General features: G+C 41.4%; 1 protein-coding gene across 1 annotated transcript in view; it reads left to right on the top strand.

The window, feature by feature from the left end:
- MYBL1 (MYB proto-oncogene like 1) overlaps window positions 1–23,879 on the top strand; it is a 397,408-nt gene that overhangs the window by 358,963 nt on the left and 14,566 nt on the right. Inside the window, exons 13-14 of the mRNA XM_053715092.1 lie at window positions 16,003–16,119; window positions 16,229–16,333. Coding sequence (XP_053571067.1) covers window positions 16,003–16,119; window positions 16,229–16,333 — 222 coding nt within the window. The remainder of the gene's footprint in view (window positions 1–16,002; window positions 16,120–16,228; window positions 16,334–23,879) is intronic.

Here is a 23,879-nt window from a genome sequence, read left to right as displayed (position 1 = left end):
TCACTTGAAAACATATAATAAAATATTTACAAAAATGTGAGGGGTGTACTCACTTTTGTGAGATACTGTAGGAAAAACCTCTGGGGATTTAGCAGAAGGTTTTAAAATCAGTTCAAACAATTGATAGACTTGTCCTTAAACACTTTAGATAACTGAATGCCTAAAGAAGACAACATTTCTTTTAAAAAAGAACGAATATGATCCACCTTAAACAATTTAAACAATTTTCCAGTTTACTTCTATTATCAAATTTTATTAGCAGCATTGCACTACTGGCTGTTAACTGAACACATCTAGTTAGCCAATCACAAGAGACAAAGTGTGCAGGCACCAATCAGCTAGCTCCCACTAATGTAGGATATGTGTGTATTCTTTTCTTTCCTAAGATATGGAGAGTCCACAGCGTCATTCAATTACTAGCGGGGATATCACTCCTGGCCAGCAGGAGCAGGCAAAGAGCACCACAGCAAAGTTGTTAAGTGTCACTCCCCTACCCATAATCCCCCGTCATTCTCTTTGCCTCTGTCAATGGAGGAGGTGAAGCTTGGTGTCTCAAGAAATAAATTCCTTTTTCAGCTTCTTTTCCCTGCAAGCAAGGATTTGGGTTTAGCTGAGTCCACGTCAATCTCTTCAGTAGAGTAGTAGTGGCTTTTAAGCACTTAGGAAGTTGTGAGGTAGTGCTTGCTTTGTTTCCTAACACATTGCTGCCCATAGTACAGAAAGCCAGAGTTGGTTACTCTGTTCTTTCTTTTTCTGCAGGTCTCTGTATGGAGTATGTGTCCTTTCATGCTTTATGAGCTGTCTTCCTGCCGGACAGCTAGATTGCAGGTAAGTGCTTTTGTCTTCTAGGTCTTGGAGACTTGCACTTCAGAAGAATATTTCATATGCAGTAGATGGGGACATTTTCTAAATCCTTTATACAGGATTCTCTTTGGCAGTGGGCAGGCACATTATGTATGTTGAGACTAGGGGTTAATCTTCCCTTTATTGGGACGTTTTTCCTCTTTGGGTTAATTTTGTTGAAATGCTTTATTAGTATGTGTGTGGGGCTTATGTTTTATACAGGAATTTATGTATAAACTTAAAATTTGGCAGTTGGTTTTCTTTGCTTGCTTAGCTAGAACAGGCTAACTGACAGACTGCTTGAGCGTTTGTGTAAATTTAGCTCATGTGTTGTATGCAGAGGGAAACACACATTTTTACTTGCTGCGTAGTTTCCTCTCTCTGCCCGTCATGTGACTTCTCTCTGCTGTCGGATATTCGCGGAGCAGCGTCATTTAATTTCAGTCTCTTCAGTGTCGATCTACTATATGATCGTTTTATAGACGTTTGGCAGCCAAATTGTGTATAAGTGTTACGGCTGTGGTATTAAAAATTCTTAAAGTGACAGTGTATTTAAAAAATTTCTACAATTTGGGGAATTTTTTATTTTGTATTATGGACGTGGAAGACTCTGTGTCTTTTGACAAATGCTTGTTATGTCTAGAGGCACAAATTGTTTTGCCTATGCAATTATGTGCTGCATGCTTAGCTAGAACACTTCCATTAAAAGATAAAGTGTTGCCCGCTGAGACCAATGTCTCTCAGGATGATGCTGTTCAGGCAATGCCACAGCTTTCTCCTCAAATGTCCCAAGCCTCTATGGCTTCACATACAGTGCCCTACAGTTCCTGTCAGCCTCCTGGAGGAGTTTATTTGCCTGCAGATTTTGCTGCAAAGGTATCTTCTGCGGTATTATCTGCTTTTCCTATGCTGGGAAAACGCAAGAGGAAAATTAGACATTCAGATAGTAAGGTTTCTGTTTCACCTACTGCTACGCAGGTTGCCCTCCCTCATAAGTCTGATGAGGAGGATACGTCAGTAGCCTCTGAGGGTGAAATTTCAGATTCGGACAGTATTATTCCTTCATCTGATACTGAAGAAGTAAACTTCAGATTTAAGCTTGAACACCTTTGTGTACTGTTAAAGGATTTATTGGCTACTTTGGACGACTCAATATTTCTGTCGCTGTCAACCCTAAGAAGTCTAGTAAACGTAATAAACACTATGATGTTCCTTCCTCTATGGAAGTTTCTCCTGTCCCAGACCGTGTGATGGAGATTTTTTCACAGGAATGGGAGAAGCCAGGGATTCCGTTTCTCCCTATCTCCCATATTTAAAAATATGTTTCCTGTTGTTGGCTCCATTAAAGATTCTTGGCGCACGATGCCTAAAGTTGAAGGGGATATTTCTACTCTGGCTAAGAGAACTATGATACCTATAGAGGATAGCTGCTCCTTTAAGGATTCCATGGACAAAAGAAGATGTATGTTCATCAAGGTCTTCAATGGCAACCTGCAGTTTGTATTGCGACAGTAGCAAGTGCAGCATCTTATTGGTGCAACGCCTTGTCTGAATCAATTTTAGTAGAGACTCCATTGGAGGAGATACAAGATAGGATTAAGGTTCTCAAACTAACCAATTAATTTATTTCTGACGCTAACATGCAAGTTATTAGACTGGAAGTAAAGATGTCTGGCTTCTCTGTCCTAGCCCCCTGGGCATTGTGGCTAAAATCTTGGTCAGCTGATGTTACCTCTAAGTCCAAGCTTCTGGCGCTTCACCTTGTTCAGACCTGGTCTGGCAGAAATAATTTCTGATATTATGGGTAGAAAAGGGTATTTTCTACCGCAAGAACAGACTCAAAGGACGTCAAAGTAATTTTCGTTCCTTTCGTAACTTCAAAGGTCAAAAGTCTTCCTCGCCCTTTTCCAAGCAGGAGCAGTCCAAGTCTTCTTGGAAGCCCAGTCAGTCTTGGAAGCCCAATCAGTCTTGGAATAAGGGGAAGCAATCAAAGAAACCCTCAGCTGAGTCTAAGTCAGCATGAAGGGTCGGCCCCCGGTCCGGGATCGGTTCAAGTGGGGGGGGCAGACTTTCCCTGTTTTGTCAAGCGTGAAGACGAGATGTCCCAGATCCTTGGGCTGTGGACATAGTATCTCAGGGTTACAAAATAGAATTAAAAACTTTCCCTCCACAGGAGCAGATTCCACCTCTCAAGATTATCTGCAGACCAGGTAAAAACAGTGTTCAGGACCTGTTCCAGTAAGGGAACAGGGTCTAGGATTCTAGTCAAATCTTTTCGTGGTTCCCACAAAAGAGGGAACTTTTCAACCCATTTTAGACCTAACAAGTTTCTCAGGGTACCGTCCTTCAAAATGGAAACCATTCGTTCCATTCTTCCTTTGGTCCAAGAGGATCAGTTCATAATGACCATAGACCTGAAGCACGTGTATCTTCATGTTCCCATCCACAGGGATCATCACAAATTCCTGAGATTCGCCTTTCTAGACAAACTATTTCAGTTTGTGGCTTTTCCGTTTGGCTTTGCCACAGCTCCCAGAAATTCCTCAAAGGTTCTGGGGGCTCTCTTGGCAGTGATCATTCTTGGGGAATTGCAGTGGTGCCCTACCTGGACGACATATTGGTTCAGGCGCCATCTTTTCAACAAGAAAACTCTCGTGCAGAGATCTTGTTGTCTTTTCTACGTTCCCACAGTTGGAAAGTGAATCTGGAAAAGAGTTCCCTTGTTCCAGCTACAAGGGTGGTTTTCTTAGGGACCATAATAGAGTCCCTATCTATGAAAAAATTTCTGACGGAGGAATTCTCTCCTCTGGCCTTTTTCTACAGTCTACTGTTCGGCCATCAGTGGCTCAATGTATGAAGGTAATTGGTCTGATGGTCGCTTCCATGGACATCATTCCCTTTGCTTGATTCCATTTGAGAGCTCTGCAATAATGCATGCTCAGACAATGGAAGGGAGACCATTCGGATCTGTCTCAGAGGATATATCTAGACCAGTCGACAAGAGACTCTCTCTCCAATGGTGGGTTTCTCAGGACCATCTGTCTCAGGGCACATGCTTCCGGAGACCTTCCTGGGTGATTGTGGCCACAGACGCCAGCCTGCTAGATTGGGGAGCAGTCTGGGACTCGCTAAAGGTGCAGGAACTCTGGACTTGGGAGGGGTCTGCTCTCCCCATAGACACCTTGGAATTGAGAGCGATGTACAATGTTCTGATGGCTTGGCCTCAATAGTCCTTAGCCAGGTTTTATCAGTTTTCAGTCGGACAACATCACCTAAGTGGCTTACATCAACCACCAGGGAGGAACTTGGAGTTTGTTAGCCATGAAGGAGGTGGCATTGATTATTCAGTGGGCGGAAGCTCACAATTGCTCTCTATCTGCCATTCACATTCCTGGAGTGGACAACTGGGAAGCGGATTTCCTGAACAGACAGACATTTCATCCCGGGGAGTGGGCTCTCCATCCAGAGGTGTTCTCCAGGTTAACCCTCAAATAGGGGCTGCCAGATTTGGATCTGATGCGTCTCGGCAGAATGCCAAGCTTCCAAGGTACGGTTCAAGTTCAAGAGATCCTCAGGCTGCTCTGATAGATGCTCTGGCTGTTCCTTGGGATTTTGATCTAGCATACCTGTTTCCTCCGTTTGTGCTCCTTCCACGAGTTATTGCTCGTATCAAACAGGAGAGAACATCAGTAATTCTATTAGCTCCTGCATAGCCTCGCAGGATCTGGTATGCAGACCTAGTGAAGATGTCATCCCGGCCAACTTGGATATTACCTCTGAGGAAGGACCTTCTAACTCAGGGTCCATTCCTCCATCCAAAGCTCGTTTCTCTGAAGCTGGACCATGATCCAGGCTCACAAGTCTGTTACTCAAAAAATGTACCATACGGTATGGGGTAAATACCTTTTATAGGTGTTAATCTAAGGGCTTCTCTTGAAGTAGGGTTAGGATTCCTAGAATTTTGTCTTTTCTCCAGGAAGGTCTGGAGAAATGGTTGTCAGTTCTCTGAAAGGTCAGATTTCTGCATGATCTATTTTGTTACACAAGCGTCTGGCGGATGTGCCAGATGTTCAATCTTTTTGTCAGGCCCTGGTCAGAATCAGGCCTGTGTTTAAACCTGTTGCTCCTCCTTGGAGCCTTAATCTTGTTCTTAAAGTTTTGCAGCAGGCTCCGTTTGAGCCAGTGCATTCCATAGATATTAAGTTGCTATTTTGGAAGGTTGTTTCTTATTCCTATCTCTTCTGCTCAGAGAGTTTTGGAACTCTCGGCTTTGCAGTGTGATTCGCCCTACCTTATCTTTCATGTGGATAAGGCGTTTTTTTGTACTAAATTGGGGTTTCTTCCTAAAGTGGTTTCGGATAGAAATATTAATCAGAAGATTATTGTTCCTTCTCTCTGTCCCAATCCTTTTTCTCATAAAGAATGTCTGTTGCACAACTTGGATGTTGTGCATGCTCTAAAATTCTACCTACAGGCGACTAAGGATCTTCGCCTGTCTTCTGCCTTGTTTGTTTGTTTCTCAGGAAAGGGTTAGGGTCCGACGGCTTCTTCTACTTCTCTTTACCTCTGGTTGAGAAGTATGATTCATTTTGCTTATGAGACTGCTGGACAGCAGCCTCCTGAGAAAATTACAGCTCATTCCACTAGGGCTGTCTCCTCTTCTTGGACTTTCAAAAATGAAGCTTCTGTGGAACAGATTTGCAAGGCTGCAACTTGGTCCCCTCTGCATACTTTTTTTTTCCAAATTTTCCAAATTTTATACGTTCTTCAAGCAGTAGTGCCTTCTGTTTAGGTCTGCCTTTCTTGTACTCCCTCCCTGTTCATTCTGTGTCCTCTAGCTTGGGTATTGGTTCCAACTAGTAATTGAATGACGTTGTGGACTCTCCATATCTTATGAAAGAAAACAAACTTTATGCTTATCTGATAAATTTCTTTCTTTCCGGATATGGAGAGTCCACGACCCCATCCTTTATTAAGACAGTTATTTTTTACTAAACCTCAGGCACCTCTACACCTTTGTGTTATTCCTTTTCCATTTCCCTTCGGTCGAATGACTGGGAATTATGGGTAGGGGAGTGACACTTAACAGCTTTGCTGTGGTGCTCTTTGCCTCCTCCTACTGGCCAGGAGTGATATTCTCACTAGTAATTGAATGACGTTATAGACTCTCCATATCCAGTAAGAAATTTATCAGGTAACCATATATTTTGTTTTTCCCCTGCTCCTTTTTTGGCTTTATGTTCCTTTTTCTACCTCTTTTTTGCTTGGCTATATGTCAGACTAGTTATCATAGAGGTGGGAGGGGTTTTATAGAGTTCTTGGAGTTTTAGAATCTTTGCCGCCTCCTAGTGGTTAGGAAGAGTAATTCCCAGTATTAATTGATCATGGACTTGCACGTTCATGAAAGAAATTTAATTTATCGGGTAAGCATAAATTATGTTTTTGTACCTGAAATCTATTGTCAGGGATATTTCAAGTGGCTAAAGTTATTTTGTTTTTAAGTCTAAGACAGTTTCTTGTAAATGGAGCATTTGTTCATATAAACATTTTTTGTACCAGTAAGTCCTCTGCAAAATCCAATGAGATTTCACGTTCAAGCTGCAGTTAGTCTCCTACTTAAGAAACCAGATTGAGACTTTTTGGGACCCTAAAAAAAAATAATACTTTTCATAAGGTTAGGCATTTTAGAAATTATTTTTCCTCTTTTCGGGTTTTTCCAAACCCTAACCAGGTTATTTAGGATCTCTTGGACCCTTATTTTTATTTCCCATGCTTCTATCAGAACAGGGGGGTTGTATTCAAATTTGGTAACCGATTTGTTACAATGAAATGGATCCAACAACATTCTGACTTGAGATCATCTGAGCTCACGGTAGGTGATATCATCTGGCTGTATCGGTTCAATCCGTTGTAAAATTAGTCTTTAAGGAAGGACAGTTTCATCAGTCTTCATATGTATTCACATTTACTAAAATGCACTTACCCTGTAATAAATATAAGAAAATGAGGCTTTTAATAATTTTGTAAGTTAACTGTAAAATATGCATTGTAGCAAAGACCCTTATAACCTGAGGCCACTATATATCAAAAGTACATATAAAATGTTGTAGAAGTTTATAATTAACCTGCATTTGTTCTGGGGTAGTCTATACTAGGATTTGTAGTTCCCTGCATTCTTTTATAGTCTAGTTATTATTTCAGCACATTTGGGAAGGAAAATCTAGCACATAGAACTGTCATTAAATCACTAAAGGAGAAAACTGATACATTTTGTCTTTAACATTGTTTGCTTATTCTAATTGTAGCTTTTACAAGATGTTTCTCCTTTTTATGGAGATAACAGCATCAGGATTTCTTTTTATGGCGATAACAGCATCAGGATTTCTTTTCAAAATATTCCTAATTTTTCCAACCCTTTAGTGTCTCTACCCTGTATACTTCAGGTCCTGATGTGTTTAATCAGTCTTCTGTAAATGTAAGCTTTTTTGAGCCCCCCCCATTTTTATGTTCTTATGCCAAATCTTTAGAGCTTCCTCTGGTTCAACAGATTTTCATAGTCCGGCTCTGCCTTCTCTAGAACTTCCATCTTTTTGCTGAGCAGACACACAGGGCGAGATTACATATGTGGCGCAAGCTTCAGGTCAACTGCTGAAACCCGCGCTGCCTGTAATTTCACCTTGCACATCAGGGAATCCAATAAACCCCGCCGGCAGTTCATAAAGTTCTGTACGTCGAATAAACTAGCAATGTCCAGAAATGTGCGTAAATCTAATTTCTGTAGTCGCCAGTGATTTACGGCACTTTAGAAACTGCCGGCGCCTAAGAAAATAAAAAAAAATATCAAATCTCCGTAAAAGTTTAACCCGCCTCCCAAAAATAAAGCCGACACGTCAAAACCCCAATATCAGCCATCACCCCCATATCGGAACTAATAATGTATTAACCCCTAAACGAACAGCACCCACAATGCAATATGCCTAATTAAACTTTTAACCCCTAATCCACCATGCAGCCACATCGCAATCTAACGAATAGTATTAACCCCTTAACCCCCACATCGCAATAAACCTAATTAATCTATTAACCCCATAAACCGCCATACTCCCACATCACAATAAACCCAATTAATCTATTAACCCCTAATCCACCAAACTCCTACATCACAATAAACCTAATTTAATTACTAAGCCCCCTAACCTAACACCCCATAAATTAACCCCAAATTACATAAAATAATAAAATACTAAATTACAATTAAAATAAAAAATCCTAACAGTATTTAAATAAAAAACTAAGATTTAATTAAAATAATCTACAATTACAAAAAATAAGTCTAACATACAGAAAATAATAAACAAATAAACCTAATCCCTATAAAATAAAAAGCTCCCCCAAAATAAAAACACCCTTAATCTACTAAACTACCAATAGCCCTTAAATGGGTTTTTTGTATGGCATTGCCCTAAGTTAAACAGCTCTTTTGCATTAAAAAAAAATTCCAAGTCCCCCCTAACAGTAAATACCCCCACCCACCAAACCCCCAAAATAAAAAAACTAACACTAAAAAACCTAAACTACCCATTGCCCCTAAAGGTTCATTTGTATGGGCATTGCACTTTAAAAGGGCATTCAGCTCTTTTACAAGCTTATTAAAATCCCTATTCTAAAAAAAAAAAATCCTAACTCAAACCCCCAAATAGGTATCCAACATTCCTGAAGTCAGGCAGAGAAAGTCTTCTTCCAAGTGGTGAATTCTTCTTCCCAAGCGGCGATAATCGTCTTCTATCTTCATCCATTACCAAGCCGACGCGGAGATGAGATGAGCGCGGAACAGAAGGTACACTGATAGGATGAGAGCTACTAAAATCCTATTGGCTGTTCAAATCAGCCAATAGGATTTCAGTAGCTCTCATCCTATTGGTTGATTTGAATTTGAAGAATCAAATCAGCCAATAGGAATGCAAGATACCCCATATTTAAACGCGTACCTTGAATTCAATCCTCAGTGTGCAGCGGTGATCGTACAAAGAGGATCTCCATGCCCGATGGCTCCGCGGTCGCCGGTCTTCTGTTCCGCACTCATCTCTGCTCCGCACCGGCTTGGTCCTGGATGAAGATAGAATACGTCGCCATGATGGAAGAAGATATCGCCACTTAAAAGAAGACTTCACCTCTTGGAAGAAGACTTTCTCCGCCTGACTTCAGGAACGATGAGTACCTATTTTGGGGTTAGAGTTAGGATTTTTTTTTTAATAGTGATTTTGGGCACTGAAAAAGAGCTGAATGTCCTTTTAAGGTCAGTAAAAGAGCTGAATGCCCATACAAATGCCCCTTTAGGGGAAATGGGAAGTTTAGGATTTCTTTCATGTAATTGGCAAGAGTCCATGAGCTAGTGACGTATGGGATATACATTCCTACCAGGAGGGGCAAAGTTTCCCAAACCTCAAAATGCCTATAAATACACCCCCCACCACACCCACAATTCAGTTTTAAAAACTTTGCCTCCTATGGAGGTGGTGAAGTAAGTTTGTGCTAGATTTCTACGTTGATATGCGCTTCGCAGCATGCTGAAGCCCGGTTTTCCTCTCAGAGTGCAGTGAATGACAGAGGGATGTGAAGGGAGTATTGCCTATTGAATGCTATGGTCATCCTATCGGGGATCTATTTCATAGGTTCTCTGTTATCGGTCGTAGAGATCTCTTCTCCTACCTCCCTTTTCAGATCGACGATATACTCTTATATACCATTACCTCTACTGATTCTCGTTTCAGTACTGGTTTGGCTATCTACTATATGTAGATGAGTGTCTTTTGGTAAGTATGTCTTATTTTATTTATGACACTCTCAGCTATGGTTTGGCACTTTATATGTAAAGTTCTAAATATATGTTTTATACTTATATTTGCCATGATTCAGGTTAATCAGTATATTTCCTTCATTCAGACTGTCAGTTTAATTTTTTGGGAAATGCATATGAATAAATTTTTTTCTTACCTGAAAATTTTTCAAATTGACTTTTCTTTCTAAATTGCGGGCTGTTAGGCTCGCGGGTGCAAAAAATGCTAGAATTTATTGCGTCATTTTTGGCGCAAGACTTTTTTGGCACGAAAATTACGTTTGTTGATGTTTATGACGTCATTTCCGGCGTCGTAGTTGACGCCGAGAGTTTTCACGTAGTTGCGTCATCTATGACGCTCATGTTTGTTGCAGACGTTTTTGGCACCAAAAAATTTGTCAATTGTGGGCGTCATACTTGGCGCTAGTTTTTTTGACATTATTTAAGTCTCAGTTTCTTTTTGCTTCTGGTTCCTAGAGGCTTGTTCTGTTTGCATTTTTTCCCATTCCTGAAACTGTCATTTAAGGAATTTGATAATTTTGCTTTATATGTTGTTTTTTCTATTACATATTGCAAGATGTCGCAATCTGACCCTGTATCAGAATCTACTTCTGGAAAGCTGCTGCCTGATGTCGGTTCTACCAAAGCTAAGTGCATTTGTTGTAAACTTGTGGTAACTGTTCCTTCGGCTGTAGTTTGTGTTAGTTGTCATGATAAACTTTCAAAAGCAGATAATATTTCCATTATTAGTAATCCATTACCCGTTGTTGTTCCTTCAACATCTAATGTTCAGGATATTCCTGTTAATGTAAGAGAATTTGTTTCTAATTCTATTCAGAAGGCCCTGTATGTTATACCACCTTCAAATAAACATAAAAGGTCTTTTAAAACTTCTCATAAATTAGATGAATTTTTATATGACCGCCAACATTCTGATTTATCTATCTCTGATGAGGATCTATCTGGTTCAGAAGATTCTGCATCAGATATTGACACTGACAAATCTTCATATTTATTTAAGATGGAGTTTATTTGTTCCTTACTTAAAGAGGTGTTGATTGCATTAGATATGGAGGAGTCTAGTCCTCTTGATATTAAAACCAGTAAACGTTTAAATTCGGTTTTTAAACCTCATGTAGTTATTCCAGAGGTTTTTCCAGTTCCTGATGCTATTTCAGATGTAATTTCGAGACAATGGAATAGTTTGGGTACTTCATTTACTCCTTCTTTAAGGTTTAAGAGACTGTACCCTTTGCCGGCTGATAGATTGGAGTTTTGGGAGAAAATCCCCAAAGTTGATGGGGCTATCTCTACTCTTGCTAAACGTACTACTATTCCTACGGCAGATAGTACTTCTTTTAAAGGTCGTTTAGATAGGAAACTTGAATCTTTTCTAAGGAAGGCTTATTTATGTTCAGGTAATCTTCTTAGGCCTGCTATTTCTTTGGCTGATGTTGCTGCAGCTTTAACTTTTTGGTTGGAGGCTTTAGCGCAACAAGTACCAGATCATAATGTGTATAGCATTGTTAAGCTTCTTCAACATGCTAATAATAATTCATTTGTGATGACATTTTTTATATCATTAGAATTGATGTCAGGTATATGTCTTTAGCTATCTTAGCTAGAAGAGCTTTGTGGCTTAAATCTTGGAATGCAGATATGACTTCTAAGTCAACGTTGCTTTTTCTTTCTTTCCAGGGTAATAAATTATTTGGTTCTCAGTTGGATTCTAAAATTTCAACTGTCACTGGGGGGAAGGGAGCTTTTTTGCCTCAGGATAAAAAAAAATCTAAGGGTAAATTTAGGGCTACTAACCATTTTTGTTCCTTTCGTCAGAATAAGGAACAGAAGCCTGACCCTTCCCCTAAAGGAACGGCTTCCAATTGGAAGCCTTCTCCAGTCTGGAATAAATCCAAGCCCTTTAGAAAATCAAAACCAGACCCAAAGTCTGCATGAAGGTGCGGCCCTCAGTCCAGCACAGCTGGTAGGGGGCAGGCTACAATTTTTCAAAGATGTTTGGATCAATTCAGTCCAAAATCATTGGATTCAGAACATTGTTTCTCAAGGGTACAGAATAGGTTTCAAGGTAAGACCGCCTGTGAGAAGGTTTTTCCTCTCACGCATTCCAGTGAACCCAGTAAAGGCTCAGGCTTTCCTGAAGTGTGTTTCAGACCTGGAGTCTTCTGGGGTAGTTGTGCCAGTTCCATATCTGGAACGGGGTCTGGGGTTTTATTCAAATCTGTTCATTGTACCAACGAAAGAGAATTCTTTCAGACCAGTTCTGGATCTAAAAAATTTTAATCGTTATGTAAGAATACCAACATTCAAGATGGTGACTATAAGGACTATTCTGCCTTTTGTTCTACAAGGGCATTATAGGTCCAAAATAAATTTACAGGATGCTTATCTTCATATTCCAATTCATCCAGATCACTATCAGTTCCTGAGATTCTCTTTTCTAGACAAGCATTACCAATTTGTTGCTCTTCCTTTTGGCCTAGCAACAGCTCCAAGGATCTTTTCAAAGGTTCTCGGTGCCCTTCTCTCTGTAATCAGAGAGCAGGGTATTGTGGTGTTTCCTTATTTGGACGATATCTTGGTACTTGCTCAGTCTTTACATTTTGCAGAATCTCACACGAATCAACTTGTGTTGTTTCTTCAAGAACATGGTTGGAGGATCAATTTACCAAAAAGTTCCTTGATTCCTCAGACAAGGGTAAGCTTTTTAGGCTTCCAGATAGATTCAGTATCCATGACTTTGTCTTTAACAGACAAAAGACGTCTGAAATTGGTTTCAGCTTGTCGGAACCTTCAGTCTCAATCATTCCCTTCAGTAGCTATGTGCATGGAAGTTTTAGGTCTCATGACTGCAGCATCGGACGCGATCCCCTTTGCTCGTTTTCACATGAGACCTCTTCAGCTTTGCATGCTGAATCAATGGTGCCGGGATTATACAAAGATATCACAATTAATATCCTTAAATCCCAATGTTCAACACTCTCTGACGTGGTGGTTAAATCACCAGTGTTTAGTTCAAGGGGCCTCTTTTCTTTGTCCAACCTGGATTGTGATTTCAACAGATGCGAGTCTTTCAGGTTGGGGAGCTGTCTGGGGATCTCTGACAGTGCAGGGGGGTTGGAAATCTCAAGAGGCAAGATTACCAATCAATATTTTGGAACTCCGTGCGATTTTCAGAGCTCTTCAGTTCTGGTCTCTTCTGAAGAGAGAATCGTTTATTTGTTTTCAGACAGACAATGTCACAACCGTGGCGCATGTCAAACATCAAGGTGGGACTCACAGTCCTCAGGCTATGAAAGAAGTATCTCGGATACTTGCATGGGCGGAATCCAGCTTTTGTCTAATCTCTGCGGTTCATATCCCAGGTATAGACAATTGGGAAGCGGATTATCTCAGTCGCCAGACTTTACATCCGGGAGAATGGTCGCTTCACCCAGATGTGTTTCTTCAGATTGTTCAGATATGGGGGCTTCCAGAAATAGATCTGATGGCTTCTCATCTAAACAGGAAACTTCCCAGGTGTCTGTCCAGATCCAGGGATCCTCAGGCGGAAGCAGTGGATGCGTTGTCACTTCCTTGGAATTATTAACCTGCTTATATCTTTCCGCCTATAGTTCTTCTTCGAAGAGTGATTTCCAAAATCATAATGGAACGTTCGTTTGTACTGCTGGTGGCTCCAGCATGGCCACACAGGTTTTGGTATGCGGATCTTGTTTGGATGTCCAGTCGCCAACCTTGGCCACTTCCGTTAAGGTCAGACCTTCTATCTCAAGGTCCGTTTCTCTATCAGGATCTCAAATCATTAAATTTGAAGGTATGGAGATTGAACGCTTAGTGCTTAGTCTTAGAGGTTTCTCTGACTCAGTGATCAATACTATGTTGCAGGCTCGTAAATCTGTGTCTAGAAGGATTTATTACCGAGTTTGGAAGACTTACATTTCATGGTGTTCCTCTCATAAGTTCCCTTGGCTTTCTTTTAGAATTCCTAGAATTTTACAGTTTCTTCAGGATGGTTTGGATAAGGGTTTGTCTGCAAGTTCCTTGAAAGGACAAATCTCTGCGCTTTCTGTTCTGTTTCACAGAAAAATTGCTAATCTTCCTGACATTCGTTGTTTTGTACAGGCTTTGGCTCGTATCAAGCCTGTCATTAAGTCAATCTCTCCTCCTTGGAGTCTTAATTTGGTTTTGAGAGCTTTACAGGCTCCTCCGTTTGAGCCTATGCATTCTCTGGATATTAAGTTACTTTCTTGGAAAGTGTTGTTTATTTTGGCTATTTCTTCTGCTAGAAGAATTTTTGAGTTATCTGCTCTTTCTTGTAAGTCTCCTTTTCTGATTTTTCATCAGGATAAGGCGGTTTTGCGGACTTCATTTAAATTTTTACCTAAGGTTGTGAATTCCAACAACATTAGTAGAGAAATTGTTGTCCCTTCATTGTGTCCTAATCCTAAGAATTCTTTGGAAAAATCTTTGCATTCTTTGGATGTGGTAAGAGCTTTGAATCATTATGTTGAAGCTACTAAAGATTTCAGAAAGACTTCTAGTCTATTTGTTATCTTTACTGGTCCTAAGAAAGGTCAGAAAGCTTCTGCTATTTCTTTGGCTTCTTGGTTAAAACTTTTGATTCATCATGCTTATGTGGAGTCGGGTAAATCCCCGCCTCAGAGGATTACGGCTCATTCTACTAGGTCAGTTTCTACCTTCTGGGCTTTTAAGAATGAAGCATCTGTTGATCAGATTTGCAAAGCAGCAACTTGGTCTTCTTTGCATACTTTTACTAAATTCTACCATTTTGATGTTTTTTCTTCTTCTGAAGCAGTTTTTGGTAGAAAAGTTCTTCAGGCAGCTGTTTCAGTTTGATTCTTCTGCTTATAATTTCAGTTTTTTTCATTATAAGATTAAAACTTTTTGATTTGGGTTGTGGATTCTTTTTTCAGCGCCATTGGCTGTCTTTATTTTTATCCCTCTCTAGTGACTCTTGCGTGGAGTTCCACATCTTGGGTATTTGCTATCCCATACGTCACTAGCTCATGGACTCTTGCCAATTACATGAAAGAAATCATAATTTATGTAAGAACTTACCTGATAAATTCATTTCTTTCATATTGGCAAGAGTCCATGAGGCCCACCCTTTTTGTGGTGGTTATGATTTTTTTGTATAAAGCACAATTATTCCAATTCCTTGTTGATGCTTTCGCTCCTTTCTTATCACCCCACTTCTTGGCTATTCGTTAAACTGAATTGTGGGTGTGGTGGGGGGTGTATTTATAGGCATTTTGAGGTTTGGGAAACTTTGCCCCTCCTGGTAGGAATGTATATCCCATACGTCACTAGCTCATGGACTCTTGCCAATATGAAAGAAATGAATTTATCAGGTAAGTTCTTACATAAATTATGTTTTTTTAGTGTTAGGTTTTTTTTATTTTGGGGGGGTTTGGTGGGTGGGGGGTTTTACTGTTAGAGGGGGAACTTAGTATTTTTTTAAGGTAAAAGAGCCATTTAACTTAGGGCAATGCCCTACAAAAGGCCCTTTTAAGGGCTATTGGTATTTTAGTTTAGATTGGGGGGTGTTTTTATTTGGGGGGGCTTTTTTATTTTCATAGGGATTAGGTTTAATTTTTTTATTTTTGATAATTTGGTTTATTATTTTATGGAATGTTAGACTTTTTTAGATAGATATTGCGCATGCGTTAAGTGTTGGGTAATATTTTCAGGGAGTTATGGTGCTCACATTTTCATTGTGTGGCGAGGTGAAAATGGACAAAAATTTCTCCATTTTCGCTGCATAAATCCTTGCGCTGAATATGTGATACCGATTTGCGACGCGGTTCTATGTTATCTTATGGTAGTAAAATTAGCGAGCGGCGGGTGAAATAAACGCGCCGTATATGTGATGGCAAAACCGGACTAAAGACCAGCATCGCCGGCTTTTGCGGGCAACGCCGCATGTGTAATCTTACCCATGTTGTTTTTAAGTTTTTGCCAAACTTCTATATAAGACCAGGAAATTGAGGGGTGACATTGTCCATCCATTTTTAGAAACAAATCCTCTCATTTGGTGAGTGCTATTTATAGTAACACTTCAAGGAAGGAAGTAATTCAGGTAAGAATTTGTGTCTTTGAAGAAAAGAAATTTAAGTTTTGGTATTCATACAATAAAATCACAAATTACTTTGGTTACTTTTTTTCATTATTTTTTTTTGGTTATAGAAATATCCTAAATTGTCTTTTCATCAAGCTTTCTTACAGATTAATGTAACAAATGGCAGTAAACACTTTTATAAAAATGTGTTGATTATCTTTTATAGGTTCAAGCCTTAGACTTTCATGAAGAAGATATACGTGAAGTACTAAAGCAAGAAACTGGAAAAGATGTGTTCATTAAGGAGGAAGTGCCACATGTTTTAAAAACCTGCTCACAAGAGGTTAGGATTCACTATTTTTTGTTTGCTTTAAAAAAAATAATACAAAAACAACAAACCCATTACCAAGAATTTAATTTAAATGTACACATTTTTATGTTTTAATATTTAGAATAATTCTGCATTTAAAAAAGTTAGAAAATCATTGAAACTGGATGCTTTGGATAAAGAAGAACTTGGTGCTCGGCCAATACCTGAAGATGATCTGGATTTACACGTATGTGGTAACCTTTGTTATAGTTGTGATTAATAACCCATATTTATAAGCAGCATTGCTACCCTAAGTCAATGTAAATAATTGGTAATGTAATACCACCTCTTTGAGTAGATAGAAACTTCCTGGAAGCATTTTGATTCCTTCCTTTCTTAATATGTTCTCTCCCATTCTTTATGTTCTACGAAGACGTTTTAGAAGTTTGTGGTACATAGCTTGAGAGAGCCAATATATATAAAATATGAAGATTAGTGAAAGAAATTGTGACCCTTTTACATTTACTGTTAATGCAATAATCTAGCCACCCTTTGACCTCAGTCCCAACACCAACTAGAGATTTATTCCTGAAGGTTTTATTGAAATGAGTATATTCTCTGTGAGTGGGCTTTTTCTCTAGGGTTATTTCATAGACCAGTATTTCTTGGGAGCATTCAAGCTATGTGCCACATACATTACATTGTGTTTCTTCTTTTACTTCCCTGTATGCTCGCTGACATTTTAGATATTTCCTCGCTGTGCCTAATTAGGATATTATAGGAGGAAGGTTTTCAATTTTGCAACCAATAACCCTGTTTGTGCATTGATTAACCTGCCCGTTCTCTTACATTGTATATTTATTTATTTTTTAATGTTTTTTTGTGCTTATTACACCTTCTGTTCTGGAACCTGCATTGTAGGAATTAAGGGGTGTAATATTTTTGTCTTTAAACAGCTTATTTCTGAGAAGTTCACTGCAGTTCCTGGTTAACACCTCTTGCTCATGCAATGTTCCTGCATTAGATAGTATTTAGTGGGTTTGGTTTTTTGGGGGAGGTTGAAGTGGCTGTTTTTCTTCCTAATGGGAAAGAGTCCACAGCCGCATTCATTACTTGTGGGAAACAAGAACCTTGCCAGCAGGAGGACACACCAGCCAAAGGCTCAAACACTCCCCCCACCTCCCCCAGTCATTCTTTGCCTTTTGTTCCTGGAGGTTGGCAGAGAAGTGTCAGAAGTTTAATGTTTAACAAAACAATAATTTTAATTTATTTTTTCTCAAAAAAAGTGTGTCTCTTATGGAGGGTATTACTCTTCGCAATGAGACAGGAGTTTTAAGTAGTCCTGTTAGTCTTTCAGTGAGGGCCTGGGTGAATGTTAGAGTCCGGAGATGCAGTGGGAGTTCTCTCTGTGACACCATCCCGACTCATATTAACAGCTCCTCTAGCACTTGGCGTTGCCGAACCTTCGCTTCGCTACCTGCTGTCTTCTCTCAAGTCCATGGTGGAGGCGACGCTACTATCCGTCACACTTGAAGGGCCGTGTTCATGTTCCACAGTGTAGATTCCGGTAAGATCATTTCTTTTTATCAATATGAATGTTATGTTACATGACAGATGGGTCTCAGTGAGGCTCCCCTGTACGGATCTGGGAATCATGGGATAATTCCTTCCTTAGGGGGGTTTTTGTGAACAGGCAGGGGTTCTTTAATCATGTTTCTTATGTGATCACTCTACTTTGTGTAGTGGGTATTGGCTCTGGGCTGAGACATCTCGCAATTCAGGAGAATTGCTTGATGGATTTGCTGGGGCCTAATTGCCGTCCTTTTCTGGCTCCCTTTTTTGGGACTGTATGGTTCACCTTATGAACGGGCGTTGTTACGCTGGGTTCCGGAATTCCTGACCGTGTGGCGACAAAGACAGTCTGTTTCGTTTGGATCTGGTCATAGGAGGTGGTGAGTGCCCCATTGGTGGTGTCAGGTGTCAGGTGCCATTCGTTTTTTATAGTGTCCTATTTTTCTCTTTGGTTTTAGCCATGGAAGATTCTGAAGCTGAGACTTGTAGTTTCTGATTCCAATTCTTCCTCTTGTGAGGAAGGTGCTTCGGCCCCACTGACGCATGTCTATCAGTCCTGTCTCTTGTGCCTCCTTAGAGTGCCTGGTTCCTCGGGCTCAGGGAACCAGGAGCCTACTGAGCCATCAGCCTCGGGGGACTCTGTCCCTCATTCGGCAGATTCCCAACAGCACCCTTCCACTACATTTACGGGTAACCCTAATGTTGATTTTCCCTCCGCTCAGGACGGTTTGTTTCCCCTGGGGATGGCAGGTCAGGACCCAGAGGTTTCTGTGAGGTTATGTTCCTGCCCGACTATCCCGGGTGTTCAGGCTTCGGGTGGGTCTATGCAGTTTCCCCCGGGGGGTGAATATTCCTCCATGTTGCACCTTTCATTATGGGATTGCGTGGCTACGTGTCTTACTCAGTCGTCTTTTCGACTTATTGGGGGATCCTTTCCTTTATCAGTTGGGGAATGTGCAGTCCTCGAATGGTGCTTCAAGCTAGACTAAGTGGATTATCTCCTGTCGGTCGCTCATGTTTTTTCCCAGATTTTTTATTTTGGCGGATGCCTTCTGGCTGCCTTATTTTCTTTCATCCGGTTAGGAAATTTTTTATTTGATTATTCCTTCAGGAATTTCTGGGATGGACTTGTCTTTTATTGCTTCCATGTAAGTTGTTCACGGACTTGTTAGGTCCAGAGTTTTGGGTGCACCTTGTTAATTTGTCAGTGACGCATGTTGCGTCTGGCAGGTCCGGCGGGACCTTGAGTGTTTTGTTTTTTTGTTATATTGTTTATTTTCATAAACTAAACTATACATCTACCTTGTGGACTTTCGGGTCCGAATACTGGGATAGATTGGGAGCCAGTCTATTCCCGGGGCTTGTGTTGGTGGTTTTCCGCCGCTTTTGCCTCTCCTGATAGGTGAGCGGGTCCTTCTCCGCTAGGTCGGTTTTGGACCTTGGTCTTGGATTTTGCTGCTCTTTGGGGGGTTTAGGCTCCTCAGGTCTCTGGACCTCGTTTCGTTCCGCTTTTAAAGGATCCCTTTGTGGATTAGCGGTTGGCGAGAGATAACTGGTTTCTGCCTGCATTCTTTGTGATACGGCAGCTGTGCTGTTGGGTGGCTAGCCTGTGGCTTGCCACGCGGGGAGCTGGTTCGCCTCTCCGCTGTTGCTGGAGGTCTCCTTTGGCAGGAACTGAGTTCTGGTTCTGTTTTTTCCAGAATTCTATTCCACCCTCTTTGGGTCTTGGGCCGACGTGGGACCCTAGTTTCTGAATATTGCGGAGTTTGACTCTGTATTGAGGGTTCTATCACCTTGAGATCGGTTCTGTGTTTTTCGCGATCCTTTTTCTCTGGGTTTTCTAGAATTCCTGTTTTTTTCGGGTTACTTCCTCGGGTGAGGAGTGTCGGACTGGAATTTCGGTCGGGGTCTGGCTCAGGTCTTGTTCGACTTGGGGTTTCAGTTCGTGGAAGACTCTCTGCGACGTCCTCCTCCTTCAGGTCTCTTGCAAATCAGTGATATGATGGGGGTTTTCTGGGTGGTGTGGTATAGCTCCGTTTATACCTGTCCCGTTTTTTCCCTCCGGTATTCGGGTTGCGCCTGGAAGGGGTTATTCATTTTCTCTCTTTTAGAGATTCTGGTCCGTTCTTCTGGCTGTTCGGGGCCTTTGTTCTATGAGGGAATGTGTTCTGCACTTCCTTTGGAGTCTGTTGGGCTCTGACCTTGAATCAGCATTCCTGTGGAGTGCCTTGGTATGGGTCGCTTGTCCTCATAACTTACACAACAGCATCGGTTGTGGGGCCCGATATTGCTCCTTGGATAGTTTCTGCTCCTTTTGGAGGCTGGCTCATTTTGGGTCGTTTTGATTCTTGGGTCGAGTTTTGTGTCCGGTGGGCAAGGTTCCCTTGTCCTCAGTCTTCCCTTGGGGGACTTTTGTTTCTCTGTGGGTGTTTTCCTAGTTAGTCCCTGGTTCAGGGATGGAGATACTCTTGGGAATTGGCTTCTGGGTTCGGGATTCCTCTGGTTCTGGTGGGACTCTGCCCGTGTTCTGGTCACATTCTTTCGATGTGGCTGGTTATTTTTCTTCCCTCTCGTTCATGGGGGAGTGGGACTCTGTCCCTGGACTTTTCCTGTCGTTGACAGGTTGGTCTTTACGTGTGTGGGCGGTCCTCGCCGCGGCGGTTCTGCGGTGATGGACGACGTCCCTGTTTATCTCAGGATCCCAAGAGGTGGTTCTGGTCATCTTTCGACTTGTCAGATGCCTCTGTTTTCTTTTGGATGCATCCCTGTTGAGGTGTTCGCGGGGGGGGGGGGGGTTGAATCCTCTGAATTTTTCCTCTATGGAGGGGTGTTTCACCTAGGAACTTAGTTTTGCTGGCTCCTTTTATCCCGGGCTGCAGGGTTTTCGTCGGGAGGCGCCTTGGTCTCTTCTACGGTTTGAGGCGAACTCCTTAGTTCTGTGGCTTGCACTATGGCATACTACTTAGCCGTCTGTGTGGTTTTTATGTTTCTTGAGATACATTTTGTTCTCTTTTTCTATCTCCGCCCTGGTCGCGTTTGACTGATGATGCCCTTTTTTCTGGGTATCTGGTGAGGTTGTCTTGAGTCTCGCGAGCTAGATTGATCTGTCTTTTTGGAGGACAGAGTTCTGGTTAGTTATGCCTCTACCTTACTTCTTCATTTGGGGAGTTTGTTGGTCAGGGCCCCTTTATGGGGCGGGTGTCTGGGATCTGCCTTTGGGTGATAGTGTGCTTCGAGTCCTGTTGGCTCAGTTGCGTTGCGTGTGGTTTTTAGCCAGGCTTGGGACTGTTATTTGTGTCCTTGGAGCCATTTTTCTTCATGGTCTTTGTTCCTGGTTTTTGGATGAAGCGGAACTTTTTTTCTTTATTAAATGTGGTTCAGTTCTGGTGCCCTCAGATTGGGCCGCCTCTTACCCTCCCGTTCTTGGCATTCAGTGTCCTCTTTGGCTTGGGTATAATTTTCCCACAAGTAATGAATGTGGCTGGGGACTCTTTCCCATTAGGAAGACAAACATAAATTTTGCTTACCTGATAATTTCATTTTCTTCCGTGGGAAAGAGTCCACAGCCCCCCGCACGTTTTTTGAGGCGTTTTCGTGTAGAGTGTTCTGTCACCCTTTCACCTTGATGTTTATTCCACTGTTCCTTGTTAGTCGGCAGAATTGCTGGGGAATGGGGGAGGTGGGTGGAGTGTTTGAACCTTTGGCTGGTGTGTCTTTGCCTCCTCCTGGTGGCCATGTTCTTGTTTCCCACAAGTAATGAATGCGGCTGTGGACGCTTTCCCACGGAAGAAAATTAAATTATCAGGTAAGCATATTTTATGTTTTTCATGGCCATGTTTTAGGTTATAGAAGCACCAGGTGCTGCAAAAGCCTTAAAAAAACAGCAACAAAAAACATATGTACACTCATTAAAATCTACGCAAGGTAAACACCTAGAAGACACCCTTTCCATAGCGAACGAGTTCCAAAGTTTTTACCACAAACTATACAACTTACATCCTAACCGAAACACGCAAACCCACAGCCAATTATGTCGTCAATACCTTGAGAATACCACACTCACACAACTGACTCCTGAACAAAGCGAACTTCTGGAAAAACCTATCCTCCCCTCAGAGGTAAAGGACGCAATACGACAATTAAAACAAAACAAAGCCCCTGGCCCGGACGGGTTCACAGGTTCATATTATAGAATATTTGCAGATCTTTTGGTCCCACACTTAACTGACTTATTTAATTATATCTCTGACTCGCACCCTTTCCCAGATAGCATGCTACAGGCCAATATTTCTGTCATTGCCAAACCAGGTAAACCTCCCGACACCCCAGCCAACTTCAGACCCATTTCCCTTCTCAACATAGACCTAAAACTCTACGCTAAGATCCTTGCTTCCCGACTTAACAACATCCTACCGTTATTAATCCACCAAGACCAGGTGGGTTTTGTACCTCACAGAGAGGCTAAAGACAACACTGTCAAAGTCCTTAATCTTTTAGAATTTATATCACAAAATAAAATCCCGACTGTTTTTCTCTCTACCGACGCCGAAAAGGCATTTGACAGACTGGACTGGACTTTTCTTCATGAAACCCTAAGACGATTTAATTTTCCTGACCCCTTCATCCAGAAAATACTAGCCCTATATACCAACCCGACGGCTCAAGTCAGAATCAACGGCACGCTCTCTGACCCCTTTGAAATCAGAAATGGATCCCGTCAGGGATGCCCATTATCCCCACTCCTATTCATCTTAGCCCTAGAACCGCTAGCTACTAAAATAAGACATAATCACCTGATCCAAGGGATAAAAGTCGATGACCAAACTTACAAACTTGCGATCTTCGCAGATGACATACTCCTTACTCTCACAAACCCTCTCCCCTCTCTCAAGACATCTATCTCGGAATTAGACATCTACGGGACCGTGTCTAACTTCCTGGTTAATATGACCAAATCAGAATACCTGCCTATAAACCTTACCACCCAACTCCTAGAAGAGTTAAAATTGACTTGCCCCCTAAAACCACAAACAAAATATTTGAAATACCTAGGTATTAATATCACCCCTAATATAACAGACCTCCGCTCACAAAATTATGGTAACTTAATTTCAGAGTTCAAGAGTCTTACTTCAGCTTGGATGCCTAAAAATATTTCATGGCTTGGTAGGATCCATGCCACAAAAATGACCCTACTTCCAAAAGTTTTATACATCCTTCAAACAATCCCCATTCCAGGCATTCAAAAGGATTTAGATATCTTGCAAAAAATTATTAACGATTATATTTGGAAGCGCAGGCCACCTAGAATCAATAAAAATACGCTACACAAACTTCCCACTGAAGGAGGCTTGGGTGTCCCACACCTTCGATCTTATAAATTAGCTGTCTCATTGCAGAGAATTTCAGAATGGTGTAAGCTTAGCGGCCCTAGTCCTAAAATTGGGTACAACTGGAAAACACCCTATCATTATCACAGAGACTAGACGAGATTTGCTGGAACCCCGGGTACTTCAACAAGTACGTAATTTCATCCTCCTCTATCACAAATGAAACATGGTCAGACTGGAGACGAACCAACAAATCCCCAAACAAAATATCTTCCAAGTTCTCCCCCCTAACCACAATCCTAAACAATCCAGAATTCCCACCGAGACTTACTCAATCCTTAACCCATCTTACAAACCCGTATAAACCCCTTCCCATATCTCTTTTAACGGATGGTAGCCATAACCTTAAATCTATTTCCCAACTTGAAACCTTAAACCACCCAATTCTATCTTCTTGGCTCCGATTCCACCAAATTAGACATTATATAGCTACGCACAAATGCATGAAAGACTTGACACGTCCACTTACTCCTTTTGAACAAATGTGTCATACAACAGGAAACCTACGTGGCACCATCTCCAAATTACATAAATTAATTCTACATGAGACTTTCCCACATCTCCCGACTTACACCAAAAGATGGGACCTAGAATTAGAGGTGCACACACCCCCAAAACTTTGGACACGTAGATTTGACAACCTAGCACACTCAGCACATTCAGCACATGCTAAAGAGACCAATATCAAAATAATGATGAGATGGTACCTGACACCAGCAAGGTTGAAATCTATCTATAAAAACTCATCTCCAACCTGCTGGAGAGGATGCACTCAAGAAGGACACATCACACACATTTGGTGGGACTGTGTATATATAAAACCTTTTTGGA

This window comes from Bombina bombina, chromosome 5, assembly GCF_027579735.1.
Source record: "Bombina bombina isolate aBomBom1 chromosome 5, aBomBom1.pri, whole genome shotgun sequence".
In the NCBI taxonomy this organism is placed as follows: domain Eukaryota; kingdom Metazoa; phylum Chordata; class Amphibia; order Anura; family Bombinatoridae; genus Bombina; species Bombina bombina.
This window is presented reverse-complemented; position numbering and strand designations above follow the sequence as displayed.